General features: G+C 39.4%; 1 protein-coding gene across 12 annotated transcripts in view; it reads left to right on the plus strand.

The window, feature by feature from the left end:
* The window catches only part of afdna (afadin, adherens junction formation factor a), a 242,063-nt gene that overhangs the window by 219,176 nt on the left and 3,630 nt on the right, over positions 1 to 19,257 (plus strand). For 4 of the 12 annotated variants that reach the window (XM_087991512.1, XM_087991513.1, XM_043696281.2 and 1 more), the window contains 4 exons: positions 985 to 1,014; positions 6,930 to 7,064; positions 7,252 to 7,777; positions 10,987 to 11,080. In XM_087991512.1, the coding sequence (XP_087847638.1) occupies positions 985 to 1,014; positions 6,930 to 7,064; positions 7,252 to 7,777; positions 10,987 to 11,080 (785 nt within the window). Of the gene's footprint in view, positions 1 to 984; positions 1,015 to 1,394; positions 1,618 to 6,929; positions 7,065 to 7,251; positions 7,778 to 10,986; positions 11,081 to 19,257 lie in introns of those variants that run through there. The other 8 variants (XM_087991514.1, XM_087991516.1, XM_043696283.2 and 5 more) reach the window with 5 other exon arrangements.

The raw sequence follows: 19,257 nt of genomic DNA on the forward strand, positions 1-19,257 counted from the left end.
CATGTCTTGAACTATTTCCAGACCCCCCTTCCCAATTTCTTTCATAGCCAAATTCCCTTCTCATTCACTCATTGACCTATTTATTTACCCAATTCTGTATTAGTGGTGCTGGAAGAGCACAGCCAAGGAGCTGCCCCACTACCCTTTTCCGTGTGCTTTACAACAAGTTAAGCCCTATTCCTCTTCCCTCTATTCAAACCATGCATATTTGATTTGTGCACCAGTCTTCAATTGCTGCTATTGTCTCTTCTCCACTCCAATTCTAAACGCTATCATGTAAAGCATATTGTGACACCTGTAGAAAGAACTGAGTTGAATGTGAAGAATTACTTGCCTCTACAGTAGATACATTCAGTTAAGGATGAAAACAGGTTCAACAAAAGCTATAGAAGAAAAGATATCAAGACAGTTGAAGAGGCATAGCCCTTTATTATAAGCAACACCATTGAGATGAGCTATAAAACTTTGTTAGATAGTATAATGTTTGTTTAATAAGTATCCACTTTATATGAGAATGTGAGTCCCACAACTGAAATATTAAGTTATCTACTTGTACTATGTGCTTACAAAATCACGTGTTGGAAGGAAAGCCTTCACAAGCAGTTCTGAATAAATATTTGGGAGTGAACAGTCCTACAAATGATCAATTCTATAGACTATTCTCATGCTCACCTTCAAGTTTTATCATTGATTTTTGCTTACTCATAATCCTAAATTATTTTGATTCTTTTTGTGTTTTCTCTCTCTCTCTCTCTCTCTCTCTCTCTCACTCTCTCTCAAGTACTTCTTTAAAAATACATCCTTCTTTCTTATGTCTGTTTTCTTCCACATGTCTGGCACTGAGCTCTTCGCAGTCTAGCAAGAGCTTGTTCACAGAGCAAGATTTTCTAATTTTGTGCCAGAAGTAATGAAATCCGAGCTATGGGTACTGACTGAACTAATGATTTTGCTGCATATTTCCTTTTCTTCTTATCGCTGCCGCAGACTGTTCCAGCCATCTCGGTTCTAGATTTGGTATGTTCTGAAATTTTTCCTCCAGCTAGTTTCCTGCTTGTTTATTCTCTTCTTTGCTAACTTATGTCTGGTTTTGGAGACTGCATCTGGGAACAGTCGCAATTTAGTGTTACATGTGCCTTGTAAATGTGCCAAATATTGATGTTTTATTATTTTCTTTCATTGTGTGTTGTTTTGATCTATATTCTGTTTTTTTGTGGCCTTTTTATTTTAAATAGCATGTTTATGATCTGGATGAACTTTTGAACTGGAATTTTAATGTTTGGGAACAGCATACGTAAAGAGTAGTTCTGTTTTGCAAGCTATTTGTTCTGTTGTCTCTCTTCCATCCCCTTTTGATCTTATGATTGATACCATAATATTTTCATTATATCAACCAGGTTCATGCACTAGCCTATCACAAGTCTTTATTGATATAAGACAAGAGACCCATGGTAAAGTTTGAAGCACTCTCTTGAACAAGCTCTAAACTTCAAAATGAGAACAAATGTTGTAGGTACTCGGCAGATCTGGCAGCATCAGTGGAGAGCCGAGAGTTAGCATTTCAGGTAGTTGACCAGAGACGTGATGGTGCAAAGCAAAAGGATTACATGTAAATCTAATTTTTATCTACACCCTTATCCTTCGTTTTGTTCTCCAGCCCACCCTTCCTCTGTATCCTAGCTTTGCACTTACTTAAAACCTGTAATCTCATTTCTTTTTAGTTCTGATGATCGAATTAACGTGTCGGAGCAATGACCTTTCTTTCTCAACAGATGCTGCTGGGCTGACTGAGTACTCACAGTATTTTCAGTCTTTATATCAGATTTTAAGACTTGCAATATTGTACATTTGGCTTCACTACAAAATTCTTGTCATCTTTAAATAGTATCACATTTTCATATGTGGCACAAATTAGCTGTTACGCTGTTTTACTTTTGAAGCAATATTCATTCACTTCATGTTCGAAGATGCAAGTCACTATATTTTTGCCCCCTCTTGTTTTTTTTTTAAACCAAAAGCTAAACAGTAAAATACTACAGAACTGTGCCAAAGCTGAATTTATTTTTTCATTTCTGTTCCCCTCAATCAACAGAAATGTAGCTCGTATAGGTAATTGAAGTAAGGATTCGACTATGATAAATCAGCCCCACCATGGAGTCATGTATTTGTTGCTTCAGTGTCTTAAGTTGCTGTGGATTTTTTTTGTGATGATACTTTGTCTCCACAACTTTTATGCTCTTTTATCACACTGACCTTAATGCTGTCAACTTCCCTGTTAATGTACTGTCTATATGGAAAGCTTTGTGAATTGTTTTTCAGAAACAAAATTTAGCTTTTCCTTCTATTTGATCAGTATGATTTTGAAGCAATGTCCTTGTAATATATTTTCTACTAAAAATATTAAAACAAATGCAATAATGACGATATAATAGTTTTTGTTTTTACATAGTATGTGCAGTTGTATCTATCTTTACAGTGCCTTTACACGAGCAGCCCAAACCAAAATGTTCCATTTCACTACTTTATTATGATTACTATAAAGTAGTGACTTGAGGTTTATGCAACAAGTCACTACTTAAGAAAGCCGGATGTTGTTTGAAGTAAATTCTGTTAAATTAGTAATTACTGTTTTAATTGAAATGGCTGAACAATTCAGCATTCATTTTACATATGCTCAACCTTTTTTTAAAGTTATTGTTTGTAAATGATTAGTTCAATGATGGGCCTGAAAATTGCTGAGGAATACCAATTCCATCAAGCTTGTTGGTTAATAGAACAATACAGCACAGAACAGGCTCTTCGGCCCACGATGTTGTGCCGAATATTTGTCCTAGCTTAAGCACCCATCCATGTACCTATCCAATTGCTACTTAAAGGTCACCAATGATTCTGACTCTGCCACTCCCACAGGCAGCGCATTCCATGCCCCCACCACTCTCTGGGTAAAGAACCTACCCCTGACATTCCCCCTATACCTTCCACCCTTCACCTTAAATTTATGTCCCCTTGTAACACACTGTTGTACCCAGGGAAAAAGTTTCTGACTGTCTACTCTATCAATTCCTCTGATAATCTTATAAACCTTTATCAAGTCACCCCTCATCCTTTGCCGTTCCAATGAGAAAAGGCCTAGCACTCTCAACCTATCCTCGTACGACCTATTCTCCATTCCAGGCAACATCCTGGTAAATCTTCTCTGCACCCTCTCCTAAGCTTCCACATCTGGGTGGCACGGTGGCACAGTGGTTAGCACTGCTGCCTCACAGCGCCTGAGACCCGGGTTCATTTCTCGCCTCAGGCGACTGACTGTGTGGAGTTTGCACGTTCTCCCAGTGTCTGCGTGGGTTTCCTCCGGGTGCTCCGGTTTCCTCTCACCATCCAAAGATGTGCAGGTCAGGTGAATTGGCCATGCTAAATTGCTCGTAGTGTTAGGTAAGGGCTAAATGTAGGGGTATGGGTGGGTTGCGCTTCGGCGGGTCGGTGTGGACTTGTTGGGCCGAAGGGCCTGTTTCCACACTGTAATGTAATCTAAAAAATCTTATTAGATAATCTAATCTAATCTTTCCTAAAGTGAGGCGACCAGAACTGCACACAGTACTCCAAATGTGGCCTAACCAAGGTCCTGTACAACTGCAACATCACTTCACGACTCTTGAATTCAATCCCTCTGCTAATGAACGCTAATACACCATAGGCCTTCTTTCAAGCTCTATCCACCTGAGTGGCAACTTTCAAAGATCTATGAACATAGACCCCAAGATCCCTCTGCTCCTCCACCTTACTAAGAACCCTACCATTAACCCTGTATTCCGCATTCTTATTTGTCCTTCCAAAATGGACAACCTCACACTTGACAGGGTTGAACTCCATCTGCCACTCCTCAGCCCAGCTCTGCATCATATCTAAGTCCCTTTGCAGCCGACAACAGCCCTCCTCACTGTCCACAACTCCACCAATCTTCGTATCATCTGCAAATTTACTGACCCACCCTTCAACTCCCTCATCCAAGTCATTAATAAAAATTACAAACAGCAGAGGACCCAGAACTCCACTTGTAACTGGGCTCCAGGCTGAATATTTACCATCTACCACCACTCTCTGACTTCGACCGGTTAGCCAGTTTTCTATCCAACTGGTCAAATTTCCCACTATCCCATGCCTCCTGACTTTCCGCATAAGCCTACCATGGGGAACCTTATCAAATGCCTTACTAAAATCCATGTACACTACTTCCACTGCTCTACCCTCATCCACATGCTTGGTCACCTCCTCAAAGAATTCAATAAGACTTGTAAGGCAAGACTTACCCTTTACAAATCCGTGCTGGCTGTCCCTAATCAAGCAGTGTCTTTCCAGATACTCATAAATCCTATCCCTCAGTACCCTTTCCATTACTTTGCCTACCACCGAAGTAAGACTAACTGGCCTGTAATTCCCGGGGTTATCCCTATTCCCTTTTTTGAACAGGGGCACAACATTCGCCACTCTCCAGTCCTCCGATACCACCCCCGTTGACAGTGAAGACGAAAAGATCATTGCCAACGGTTCTGCAATTTCCTCTCTTGCTTCCCACATAATCCTAGGATATATCCCGTCAGGCCAGGGGGACTTGTCTATCCTCAAGTTGTTCAAAATGTCCAACACATCTTCCTTCCTAACAAGTAGCTTACCAGTCCGTTTCACACACTCCTCTTCAACAATACGGTCCCTCTCGTTTGTAAATACTGAAGAAAAGTACTCATTCAAGACCTCTACTATCACTTCTGACTCAATACACAGTCTCCCACTACTGTCCTTGATCGGACCTACCCTCGTTCTCGTCATTCTCATGTTTCTCACATACGCATAAAAAGGCTTTGGTGTTATCCTTGATCCTATCCGCCAAAGATTTTTCATGCCCTCTCTTAGCTCTCCTAATCCCTTTCTTCAGCTCCCTTCTGGCTATCCTATATCCCTCCAATGCTCTGTCTGAACCTTGTTTCCTCAACCTTATGTAAGCCCCCTTCTTCCTCTTTACAAGATATTCGACCTCCCTCATCAACCAAGGTTCCCTCACACGACCATCTCTTTCCTGCCTGACAGGTACATAATTATCAAGGACACGTCGTACCTGTTCCTTGAAAAAGTTCCACATTTCCACGACATCCTTCCCTGACAGCCTATGCTCCCAACTTATGCTCTTCAGATCCTATCTTACAGCATTGTATTTACCCTTCCCCCAATTGTAAAACCTACCCTGTTGCACGCACCTATCTCTCTCCATAACCAAGGTGAAAGTCACAGAATTGTGGTCACCATCACCAAAATGTTCACCCACTAACAAGCCCATCACTTGTCCCGGTTCATTACCAAGTACCAAATCCAATATGGCCTCCCCTCTGGTCAGACAATCTACATCTTGAGTTAGAAAAGCTTCCTGGACACACTGCACAAACACCGCCCCGTCCAATCTACTTGATCTAAAGAGCTTCCAATCAATAACTGGTGCTTTTCATCAGGTATAGTGTGTTGTCACAATTGATGCAAGGACGGGAAAGGAAATTTGTTTTTGAAAAGCAAATCATCAAATAAAAGTAGTGGTTCAGTTGCTTTATATGTTAAACTTTATTTAAAATATTATTACTGTCTTTGTCATATATCCCTTGTCTTTGATGTTGGATTGAGGTATGATTAAATTATATTTTAAAGTATCTCTTATTGTAAAGATGTGTCTGTAAAGCTAAATATTATAATGAGATCAGGGTACTGTTTTTGTGGAACTGAAATTGATTCCAGCTTTTCTCCCTATAAATACGGTCTGATTCAACTTATGCAATTTATTGGGTGTTAACATTGTTTGAAAGTGTCAAGCATGTGGTAGAACCTGTCAGAAAAATATGCTATGATGTGAGTTTTATAGTAATGAAATGTCAGAACACAACTTATAGTTTAGCAGTCACTATTGCCCTCATCAGTATTAGTGCTTCTCTAGTGTTTTATTTTAGTTGAAATGGCTGAGCAGGATTGCATCATTTCAGCTGACTAACACCTCAAACAATTTTCAGGAATTGTTGATCGAGCAGTTATGCTAATGGAAGTTGTTAATCTGTACTTAGAACTAAAGGAAGAGTGACATGTAGAATGCAAAATACAATGCTGCTTTGGCCATGGAGGAGCAAAATAAAGTAGTCATTCTTCTCTAACGAGATAGTCGCATTCCTCTGTGACCCCATGCTATACAAAAATCGTGCAATACAAATAATAATAATGTTGGCAATCTAATAGTGTTATAGCCAACACATTTTACAAGTTTACAATTTAGAAACGGTGTTCCCCACTTGCCAGCAGAACTGACTATATCTTGCCAGGGCTAACCTTTGGCTGCACATTGTAATTTTGATTGCATTTTGGATCTTTTTTTAAACCACTGTAGTATCTCTTTTCTATTGTTCAAATATCAAGGTAAAGCCTTGTTTAATTTATTTGTTCAAAAACTTCAAGATTGAGTAAGCTCTAAAACATAAATTGCTACTTGGAAAATTTATAACAATGTTCCATTATGTATTTTAAAAATTATCATTATTTGTGAGGCTGGCAGTCATCTTTTGGGGAAATCTGATCCTATAAATGAGTTACATACTACAACATGTTGAGAGAAAATTACCTGACTAGATAAGTTGAAATTTACAATGTCAGTGCAGGTAATAATCTGCTGGTCATAGTCATTTTTGCCAGTGCAGGAATAGAACTTCAAAGCAGTTTGCTCTCTGATAGACTGCTGATATATCAGCATTAATGGTAATGTTCTGCAGTGTAGCATCCTGGTGATCGAAGTAAAAACTGTCTTATACATACCAAATGTACCATGAATTACTGGTAGCTTACTAGAAACAATTTTTGGGAGGATCTCCAATTGTTGAATTTAAAATTAAATATCAATAAATTAATTACAGTTGCAAGATGAAGAACGCAGGCGTCATCAACAGCTGGAAGATATCCGAAAAAGAGAAGCAGAAGAAAGAGCAAGGCAAGATAATGAGCGTCATCGTCAAGAGGAGGAGCAAGCAAGGAGAGAAACTGAAGAAAAGGTTGATGATTTTTTTTAATGTGCATTTTCTTGCTTTGCTCCTGTCCCCAGCAGCCATCAAGTTGGTGTTGAGAGGTTTTGCCTATTTACAATTTTTCCACCACATCGTATTCCAATGAATGTGTCAAAGCAGTTCTCTTTAATACTATTGTATTTTTCGCACTGACAGAAATTTCTGCTTTCCATAGAGAAGACAGGAAGAAGAATATTATACGCGTTTGGAAGCTGAAAGGCGTAGACAGCAGGAAGAAGCTGAGAGGAAGTTACTGCAACCTGATGAACCTGGTCTGTACAGGCCTCCCCTTCCAAGGAACTATGCTTCTGAAACCCAGCAGTATGAGTTCCCTCCCCCACCCCATTCATCTAACGCTCCTCCCCCTCCTCAGAGAAACATCTCTTACATGAAAACACAGATCGTCTCCCCTGACACAGTTTACACTGCCAAGTTTGTCCCATACAATGATGAGGACGAGGAAGATGCAAATCTTTCAGGTCAGGATAAGTACTCCGTCACAAGAAAATCGTATGGTGATCTCCTTTCTGCCCCTAAGCAGCCGCCATTCATTCGTCAACCCCGCCCGGTTTCAGATGGCTACTATCTTTCAAACTCATTCCGACCACCATCTGCCAATGCCAACAGTACTACTCCAAAAGCTGGTGTTCCCCCTCCCCCTCCAACCAAACCGAACTTCGTGCCACAGAGTGGTTCAAAAGGTAGAGATATAAACAAGTAACAATCTTGTATTCCTTTTTGATGTTTGGACTTTCTAAGTTCTTCCAACTTCCTTAGAGAGAATGCAACTATAATTGTTTCCTGATGTAAAATTCTCTTCCTCCAGAATAACACAAATTTCACTTGATATTCGAATCAATGAATCATTTTGCCTTTAAAGAATATTCTCTTTTCAATTTCTTAGTTTCTATCTCAGATTTTCCTGTCCTCTCGAATTAGATATTTTTGTTGCACTCCCCTAATATGCTTAGTGGATACCTGATCCTTTACTTTAATTTGTTCCAATCAAAGTACTGTTGGTTTTGGTTTTTAATCTGTTCTGTGAATGAATGCATCTCAAAAGCCCCTCTCCATATACTGGAAGAGAAGGTGGCATGGTATGCTTGCAGTTTTTATCCATTTTGAGAATTTCAAGCCTTCTCTTTTACTGTTCATGTGGCAAAGGGGAACTGATCTGGTGTGATCTAACTTAGCATTATGAGTGGAATTAGTTGTGAATCAACAACAAACATGCTTGTTGAGATTCTATAAATGTCTGCCTCTTAAATTTAAATTTGTAATCTATTGGTTAACTAGGAACTATTCAAACAACAGTTTGTTGATAGGTAAATTAAGATTCACAACTATTTGTCCATAATGCATAGAATGCAATCTGGCTATAGAATTTGATTACTCAAAATTATAGTCTGTATTGTATTCATATTCTCTTCAATCATTACCTAACACTGTCATTTGCCTTACTCATTTTTTTCATTTTGTGCTTAACCAAACTCCCTGCTGTACATTTTTATAAAAAATAAATTGCTAATGCATTAGTAATGTTTTTGAATGGTAGCAAAAGAAACCAAGTTTATGTTGATGTCTTTGTTTTACAAAGCAGAAAACTATACAATTGTTACAACTTGTAAATTATTAAGTCTTTGATGAAATAATATCAATAATTTGGAATATGTATTTTGGTTTTAAACCCAATCTATAATTGGTCAACATGTACAATGGGAAAAATAATTTTAGACTTTAGTTTGGGGAAGGGGAAAGAAATATTTAGCATCCAGATCAGAGAAATCTAGGTTTAAGTTTGTGCAACCAGTCAGAATGCTGCTGAAACTCTGATGCACACAGTACATTATAGTTTATACTGTCTTAGGAGTAATATTCATGCCCAGAGACCCTCCGTGATTATCCTATTAATTTCACTATCAAAGATTTGGTCTGAATAGATGGGATTTACCTGGAACCTTGGTCTGGAAATGTTACACAGTGTGATCTCTGGTAAAGATCCTTGATTAACTAACATAACTCAATTGAATTCTGCAACCAACTGCCATGCGGTCCCTCTTTTCTTCATCACCACCTACTCCTCTTCCACATTCTCCATCCTCACTGCCTCCTTGCCTCATCCATCTCCCACTTGCTTCATCCCCCTCCCGCACCTCTATTCTCGTTTACTACCACTACCACCCTTCCACAGCTTTCATAGAATGAAATAATCATCTCCCAGTGTCCATTGTGCAGTGTTTGCACAGCTCCATCCCCTGGTTAGTGGTTTCCTTGGCTCAGTGAATGCTTGGTAAAGAGTTCTGCATTTCACAAATTATTTCTCACTATGCCTACAATATTTTGAAAGTACAGTAATATAACATGCGAAATAAAGACAGCTGTCTTTAATTTCCAAAATGCTTCCCCAGATAGCATAAAATTGAAAATTGGTTTGCCTTCAATTAAAATTTTAAAGCATGTATGACTTGATCATTTAGATTACATGCTCCATTTGCATGCATCTATTCCCCTTTTCCATCAAGCTAAATGTGCTCCAGTCTTGAATTCTCATCTTGCTCTTCTAGCCCTCTTTATGCTCTGTGTTTTGACACCATTGCCACTGAACGTCTGACCTCCAATTTGTTTTCTCTTCACACCAACTGAGTTCTCTCTTCTCTAGTATTGTCCAATTCCCTTTTAACACTTGCTTCCATGAACAAATATCCCATGTCAAACCCACATTTAATTCTCTGCTTTACAAACTGAGACCCCATTACATTTCCATGAGTTCTTGAATATATTGTTGAATATTTCAATATTGTTGAAAGTCCATGTTTGAACATGTCCAATCAGGATTCCACCAATTTCTAATGAAAATCATAGGATATTCACTGTGATTGTGATATATTGTTTCCTATTGACCTCTGTGCACCAAGGCTGATTGTACCAAGTGCTGTCTCTTGTCCAATTGAGTGGAACTTAAACAACTTGCTTTTATTATCTCTGCTGTATATCCTGCAATGAGTTATTTTATCATATATTGTTAACATATATTGTTAACATATAGTGACCGATCACTAACCTCTTTCTTTGTCCCACTCCCATCCCTCCCCGAAATAAAGTTATACTTGATCCTAATTGTTGATAAGCTGCTTGTCTGCAACCCAGTCATGTGTAACTGCAATTATCATCAATCAAGTATACAGAAGACCCAAGTTACAATCTTCTGCCTCTGACACAACTCAGTTCTCCTAAAATTCCAAGTCAACCAATTTAAAATTTGCAACATTGTGTTCCTCCTTTTCCTCCTCATTTCTATACCATTGTTTCACCCCACAACCTTCCAAAAACTCTGCATTCTTCCAGTTCCATCCTCTTGTGTATCGCCAGTTTATTTTTGTCCCAACATTGACCATAAGATCTAGAATTTTCTTTCTAACTTCTCCATTGCTTCCATAATTAAGAACCTTCTTAAAATCTGCTTTTATAACTGACCCTTCTTCAGATGCAAATTACTTTTTTCAGACAACACCCGTCTGAAGCCTTGGAACATTATCCAGTATTACAAGTGTTAAGTAAAGGTAAATTATTATTCTGTAGCAAACCTTCTAATCAGAGGATTTTTAAACCTAAATAGTAGGATCAGTATTACTGTCAATACAAGGCTGGAGTTTCTGATCCTGGACAGCGTGCAACTCATTTTGTTGCTTTATCTGGTAAAATAAAAATTGAAGTCATTGTTCAGTTTTTTAACATGAAGTTTCTCTTCTGAGAATTTGTAGTCCATTGTTATAAAAACACACTCTTCCGTTTATTTTCCTACCATTCAATTTCCAGTATTGAAAGTTCATATTTTGTATGGGCTTTTGCATTTCATTATTCCTGATTGTGATCTAACCCTTTCAAGCTAAATATTTTACTTATTAATTAGGATTTGGTCCTTATGGCGGATCAACTACAAGTAGCATTGGAGCAAATGAAGTTTACAAAAGCCCGAGAGAGAAGCGTCCTGAGCAGAATAAAGGGTAAGGTTGACACATTGTTCTCAATGTATACAAGCTTTATATTTGCAAATGCCTAGTACGGTGTTTTTTTTATTTATAGGATGAACCCCAATTCTTTGAAGGTACAAGGCACAATTAAAACTTACTCTTCGGGTGCTTTCCGAAAGTGCCTCTTAATGATTTCCTGTTGGAACAGTCAGTTCAGTCTTGGGCAAAGACTATAAAAGTTACATGATACATAAAGTAGAAAAAGTCATTTCTGGCCCAACTAGTCAGTATTCATGTTTATTCTTGGCACAAGTTGTTATTGCAGCTTTGTTATTACAGGCTTATTTGTATTTTTCTCCAAAGTGTTTGCAATATTTTGGGAATCACATTTGGATTAAAGAAACTGCAACACAACAATTTAATACACAGTTTAACAAGCACCACAGTGGGCTATTCTAACTGTGAGGGAGATGTAACATTAAGGAATTAACATCACATCTATCTGAAAGCACAAATCATGTATGTGCCCCATTGACAGGTTGAAAAGGTGGTGCATGGGTAGCAAAATCCAGGTTTATTGGAAATAGTTGCATTGCCCAATTCTAAAAATTGCAGGTTTAATTGTTTCTTGCTACTGAGCATTATTACTAATGTCATCTCGTTCCTCCCCCTCAGTCGAAGCAAAATGCTTAGAGGCAGTATGGTTTTACCTCCTCCTTCTTTATTCCGGGCCCTGGACGGAGAGAGAACAATCGCCCACGTGCACAAGGACACGAGTTCTCTGACTTCTCTCTTGACCAGCAGTTTCTTAATGAATTGTAAATCATTTTACAGGGAGGAGCATCCAGATAAGGCAACGTGTAATCAATGACCTGTTGATTGGGTGACCGTTACAATCAGCGAGTGTTAATAGTAAAGATTAAGCCATCTGGAGTTACACAATGAATGTTCTTAACCTTAACTGGCTTCACATAATGAATACTTCTCACCTTGTTAAACGGACCTTACAAACTGAATGTTTCCAATATTGTTAAATGGCTCTACATAATGAATGCTTTTCCATCTTGTTAACACATTGCCCTTGCCTCCAGCACCCCATTGTTAACTGCAAGTTCTTATCTGATCTGAGTTATGCTCAACTGAACTTCTTGTTTCACAAACTCAAAACTTAACTTTTTGCCTACCTGCTTATACCCGATACACATCCTCACTAAGAGATAGATAACAACCAGGTTGGAGCCATTGACCTACAGTGCTGTAGCATGGAATCTATCAATTCAAGCAGTTTTTAAATTCCATATTTATCTTTAGTTATGTCATTGGAACCTATTTTGAGAATTTGCAAGTTATCATAATTTTCGAATGGGTTGTGTTTTCATATGCTAGTAAGCTTATCTTTTGATAAGGTTTCTTTTTTTTTGGACTGAAAGAAAGCTCAAAATTTAAATAAACGCTCCAGACTGAATTTGTACTTTGTCAAATTTCCAACTATTATCTTGGGTGTATCTGGTGTTGGACAACGACTCCATATTTTACATCAAGTGAAAACAATGTGCCAGACTAAAGAAAGATTTGTGATCTAAGGGTGCAATAACTTCCATAAGTGCAAATTCTGAAAGCCAGGACAGAATAGGGAAGATTATGCATTTTAAGAAATAATTTGGCACATAATGCCTTATTACTGTATATAACATCATCCAAAGATACAGCACTGAAGGGGCTCATTCAGCCAAATTGTTGCAGCTGTTTGAAAGAGCAAACTAATTAATCTCACTCCTGTTAAGAGCTTCAAAACATTTCCTATATCAGGTTAAATACTCAAATCCTTAAGTTATTATTGTCCTGCCAGTATTCCAGATCTCACTAACTCCGTGCTTAAGAGCAGTTTCCTAATGTCACTTCTGGTTCTCTCAGTTACTTTTAATCTGTAATCTTCAGTTACTGTTCTAATTCCATGAGAAATGTATTTCCTTAATCATGAGACGTTAAGAGTAACTATGAACATTTCTATTGTCTCCTGTTAACCACCTCAGCTCAAAGACAAACCCATAGTAATTATAAGTTGATCCAGCATATAAATGACCCCTTTTTTAAGCACCAAAATGCATGTTTAAGCCAATTCAACATATAAATCAAACTCCAATTTTTTCTGTCAAAAAAATCAATGTTTAAGTTCATGCTTGCCTTGAGTTGGAACAAGGGATTGAGCAAGGTGCTGCAGGTAGTGTTTCCATTGGGTGCATGATTTGATGCACACAAAGGTTAACAGCACATGCTAACGGCTTAATAAGTGGGTCCACCTGTAAAAAGACTGATGGACAAAGCTGTTTTCAAGTCAGAACATAACATTTCCAGGATCAAATGCACTGTGAAAACCAGGGTCAACCACTGGACTGATTGCAAGAAATATAATGAGTCCTTGACATTAAATTGTCACCACAAATGTGATGCATATATACTCAAATGGACCAAATCAAAATCACATCCCTGATGAAGGACTTGTATCCAAAACGTCAACTCCCCTGCTCCTCGTATGCTGTCTGACCTGCTGCACCTTTCCTGCACCACACTTTTTGACTCTGATCTCCCAACATCTACAGTCCTCATTTTCTCCTGGGTCAAATCAGATGTTGAGTCTAGCAAAGAAATTGGTGCAACAGCTGATAATGTAGCAGATTTGTGGAACAAAATATCTTTCATTATGACAGAATACAAGAGCACTCAGATGCTTCCAAAAAACCTTAACCAAAAGGATCAATTTCCAGCAATTTAGCAGCAAAAAATAATATCCATTGTCAAATTGGCAACATGGGTAAAATGCCCATGAATTTCAATTTGCCCCACCATCTGAAATGTCAAATGAGAAGATTCCAAAATAATTCCAGTGAAGACTTCAGGACATGAAAAGATAATATTGATGAGTTTGCATGGTCATCTGAACAAAATTAAATATATAGTAAGGTCAAAAGGTGCCTACAAAGAAATAAAATGCAAATTGTGGTTGTGTTGAGTGGTCTGCATTCTGTTAAATCTTGTGGATGTGTGTCTCAACAAGCCGTTCAAGGATCATGTTACTATCAAATGAAGTCCAAAATGGACCAAAATTTTCTCAATCACAGCATAAAGGTTGACATTGTGTATGAAAACAATTTTTTTCACTTCCAAAGTTACGCCTAAAAATTATACATACTTTCATTTTTTCTGTCCTCTGGCCAAATGGTTAATGAAGAAAAATGCTAGCTGCCCCACTTGATGTTTGTGAGGTTTCATCGTCAAATCTTGGGGATGTGATTAATGCACAAAATAGGAACAGGAGCAGATCATTTAGTCCATTGAGCCCTGCCATTCAATGATGGAGGATGATCAAACACTTCAGTGCCTTTACCCTTTATGCCAGTAACCTAGTTGCCACTAGTAATCAGGAATCTAGAATCTCAGCCTTAAACATGTTCGAAGACTGAGCTTCCCCAGATCTTTGAAATTTTCTAACAAAGTTCATCGCCATCTTGGACCCAACTGGCACCTCCCTTATTTTTAACTTGTGCCTTGGTTTTCAACTCCCAAACCAGGAGAAACATCTTTCCTGCATCTAGCCTGTGTATCCCCTTTAAGTTTTTAGTTAAAATCACCCCTCATTCTTTGAATATAGACCCAGTTTGCTCAATTTCTCTTCATATGACAATTGTAGGAACAATCTAGTGAACATTGATTGCACTCCTCTTCTATGACAGTGACGTGCAGGAGTGATATCTTTCCTGAGATAAGGAGGCCAAAGTCGCCACAGTGCTTCAGATATCTATCCAAGCTCCTGTACAAATGAAGCAAGACTTCACTCCTCCTGTACTCAAATTCCTTTGTAATAAACATTAGCATTCAATCAGCCTTCCTAATAGCTTGCTGGACCTAGATATTAGTCTTCAGTGACTCATCAGCAAGGATACCTAGGTCCCTTTTGTACACTTACATTTTCCAATCCCTAGCTCTATATTATTGATATAAATTGCAAAGAGCTGGCCTAAGTGCTGATGCTTGCAATAGCTTGTTAGTCATAGCCTGCCAATGTGAGAATGACTTATTTATTCCTCTTCTGTTTTCTATCTGTTGCCAGTCAATCCAAGTCAGTACATTACCTCCTGAAGAAGGGCTTATGCCCGAAACGTCGATTCTCCTGCTTCTTGGATGCTGCCTGACCTGCTACACTTTTCCAGCAACACATTTTTCAGCTCTGATCTCTAGTATCTGCTTCCTCACTTTCTCCACATTACCTCCTCTCCCAATGCTTCCGTTTTTCTAACCAGCTTCCTGTTAGGAACTTCCTCAAACTACTTGTGAAAACCGAAGTATACTACAATCATCAGCTCTCCTTTTTAAAAATTTTGATAGTAACAGCTTAAAGGCAAATTTCTCAAAACCTATTTCCTATTTGCAAATCCAGATGTGTATTTATCACATCCTTTGCAATAGATTCTAGCATTTATAGACATTTTTTAGAATCATAGAATAGAATCATAGAATCCCTACAGTGCCGCACCGATCTTCTGAAGAGTAACCCACCCAGATGCATTCCTCTACCCTATTATCCTACATTTACCCCTGACTAATGCATCTAACCTCCACATCCCTGAACTCTATGGGAATTTTTAGCGTGTCCAATTCACCTAACCTGCACATCTTTGGATTGTGGGAGGAAACCAGAGTACCTGGGGGAAACCCATGCACATGGCGGAGAATGTGCAAACAGTCGCCAGAGGCTGGAATTGAACCTGGGTCCCTGGCACTGTGAGGCAGCAGTGCAAACCACTGAGCCACTGCTGCCCTCACCATTTTAAGATGTCATCATCTATTTCCCCACATTCTGTATTTTCCATATCTTCTCCACAGTAAACACTGATTCAAAACGCTTGTGTAGTATCTCCCCCCATTTCTTGTGGTTCCACACATAGGCTGCTTTGTAGATATTTGAGGGGTCCTATTGTCACCCTGTTTGCCAAAGTTATCTCCTGTCCCCTTTTTGCCCTCTTGCTTTCCTCCTTAAGTGTACTCCTACTGCCTTATACTCTTCTAAGGATTCACTTGATCTCTGCTGTCTATACCTGACATATACATCCTTCTTTTTCTTGACCAAAACCTCAATTTCTCGAGACATCCAGCAGTCCCTACACCCATCAGCCTTGCCTTTCACCTTAATAGGAACATACTGTCTCTGGACTCTTGTTACCTCATTTTTTTTTTAAGGCTTCCTATTTTCCAGCTGTGCCTTTACCTGTAAAGGCACAGCTGGAAAAGTGTTGGCAAATGGAACTAAATTAGTTTAGGGTATCTGGTCGCCATGGACAAATTGGACCAAAGGGTCGGTTTCAGTGCTGTACATTTCTATGACACTTTTCTCGACTACTGATGTAAGGTTTGCAGATCTATACTTGCCCATTTTCTCTCTCGCTCGCTCACTCACTCCTTAAAAGTGGGGTGACATTTGGTACCTTCTAATCCACAGGAATTATCCCAAAATCTAGAATTTTGAAAGGTAATCACCAATGCATCAAATTTCTATAGTCACTTGCTTCAAAACTGGGATGAAGACCATCAGGTTCTAGAGATTTATCAACTTGCAGCCCCAATAATTTCTCCAGTATAGTTGTCTTATGATTTCTTTCAATTCCTCATTCCCTCTAGCCACTTGGATCTCTCATTCTGGGAAATTTCTCTTATCATTCTCACTGAAAACAGACAGTAATCATTTAGCTTAAAGGCAATATACTGCCAATGTTGGAATTCTGAATCAAACACAGCATGCTAGAGCAACTCAGCAGGTCTGGCAGCATCTGTAGGGCAAGAGACAATTAACATTTTGACTCATTTGATTTCTTTGTCCACAATGCTGTCAGACCTGCTAAGTTTTTCCAACATTGTGTTAGTTTTCATCTTTTAGCTTATCTGCTATTTCTTTCTTCCACATTATAAATTGTCTTGACTCTTCCTGTAATGGGTTAAAAGGTGTGGCACTGGAAAAAAACACAGCAGGTCAGGCAGCATCCGAGGAACGGGAGTGTCATACGGGCATAAGCCTTTCAACAGGAATGGAGCTGAGAGATAAATGGAGGGTTAGGGCTGGGGGAGAAAGTAGGTGGGAAGTGATTGTGATAGGTTGATGGGAGGGTAGAGTGGATAGGTGGGCAGGAAGATGAACAGGTAGGTCGTGTCAAGAGAGTGGCGCTGAGTTGGCAGATTGAATCTAGGATGATGTGGGGATTGAGATCCCCGGTGACCTATCCTACCTGTCCATCTATCTTCCCATCTATCCATTCCACCCTTCCCATTGACTTATCACAATCATCTCCACCAACTATCATCCCTCCTATCTTTCTCCCCCCCCTCCAGTCCCATCTCCCCTATTTATCTCTCCGTCCCCTTCCCCTTCCATATTCCTGATGAAGAGCTTATGCCCAAAACATCATCTCCTGTTCCTCGGCTGCTGCCTGACCTTCTGCATTTTTTTCCAGTGACACACATTTTTACTCTGACTGTCCAGCATCTGCAGTCCTTCTTCCTGTAATGGATCTACATTCATTTTAGCCAAACATTCCCTTTCACTTACTTGGGTAAACTTTTGCAGTCCATTTTTATGTTTGCTAGTTTGTTCTGTTCTGTTCTCCCTCTCCTTATCAGTTTCTTGGTTCTTGTTTGTTATGTTCTATAAATCTCCCAACCTCTAAATAGCATACCTCTGAGTCATAGAGCTGTACAACATGGAAACAGAACCTTTAGTCTAACTCGTGCATGTTGACCAGATATTCTCAATTAATTTATTTCCATTTGCCAGTATTTGGCCCATATCCCTGTAAATCCTTCCTATTCAAGTAGCCATCCAGATGCCTTTTAAATGTCGTAATTGGACCAGCCTCCAGCACTACCATCTGGCAGCTCATTCCATAGACGCACCACACTCTGTGTGAGAACATTGCCCCTTAGAACCCTTTTAAATCTTTCCTCTCCCACTTTAAGCCTATGCCTTCTAGTTCTGGACTCCCCTACCCCAGGCAAAAGTTCATATCTATTTACCCTATCGATGCCCCTCATGATTGTATAAACCTCCTATGAGGTCACCTCTCAGCCTCCAGTTCTCAAGGGAAGATAGCCCTAGTCCATTCAGCCTCTCCCCACAGCTCAATCCCTCCAACCCTGGCAACATCCTTGTAAATCTTTTTTGCACCCTCTCAAGTTTCACAGCATCCTCCCTATAGCAGGGACACCATAAGTGAATACTGTATTCCAAAGTGGCCTAATTAATATACTGTACAACCGCAACATGACCTCTCAACTTCTATACTCAATGCATTGTATTTGGTATGCTTTCTTTTATTGGACATTCTTCACTATCCCGTCTGCTTCCAAGGAACAATGAACCTGTACTCCAAGGTCTCATTGTTCAGCAACACTTCTCTAGAACTTTACCATTAAGTGTGTAAGACTTGCCCTGATTTGCCTTTCCAGAATGCAGCACCTCACATTTATCTAAATTAAACTCCATCTGCCATTCATTGGCCCATCTGATCAAAATCTTATTGTACTTTTGAGGTAGCCACCTTCACTGTCCACTACACTTCCAATTTTGGTGTAATCTGCAAAATTCCTAACCAATTGGTGGTGTAGTGCAGAGCGAAGAGGGTTATCTCTGATTACAACAGGATCTTGACCAGATGAACCAATGGGCTGAGAAGTGGCAGATGGAGTTTAATTCAGGTAAATGCGAGGTGCTGCATTTTGGGAAAGCAAATCTTAGCAGGACTTATACACTTAATGGTAAGTTCCTAGGGAGTGTTGCTGAACAAAGAGACCTTGGAGTGCAGCTTCATAGCTCCTTGAAAGTAGAGTCGCAGGTTGTTAGGATAGTGAAGAAGGCGTTTGGTATGCTTTCCTTTATTGGTCACAGTATTGAGTAGAGGAGTTGGGAGGTCATGTTGCGGCTATACAGGACATTGGTTAGGCCACTGTTGGAATATTGCGTGCAATTCTGGTCGTCTTCCTATCGGAAAGATGTTGTGAAACTTGAAAGTGTTCAGAAAAGATTTACAAGGATGTTGCCAGGGATGGAGGATTTGAGCTATAGGGAGAGACTGAACAGACTGGGGCTGTTTTCCCTGGAACGTTGGAGGCTGAGGGGTGACCTTAGAGGCTTACAAAATTGAGGGGCATGGATAGGATAAATTGGC

Source organism: Chiloscyllium plagiosum, unplaced genomic scaffold, assembly GCF_037043375.1.
Source record: "Chiloscyllium plagiosum isolate Xiang-an unplaced genomic scaffold, Cpla_swu_hap1 HiC_scaffold_10, whole genome shotgun sequence".
In the NCBI taxonomy this organism is placed as follows: Eukaryota; Metazoa; Chordata; class Chondrichthyes; order Orectolobiformes; family Hemiscylliidae; genus Chiloscyllium; species Chiloscyllium plagiosum.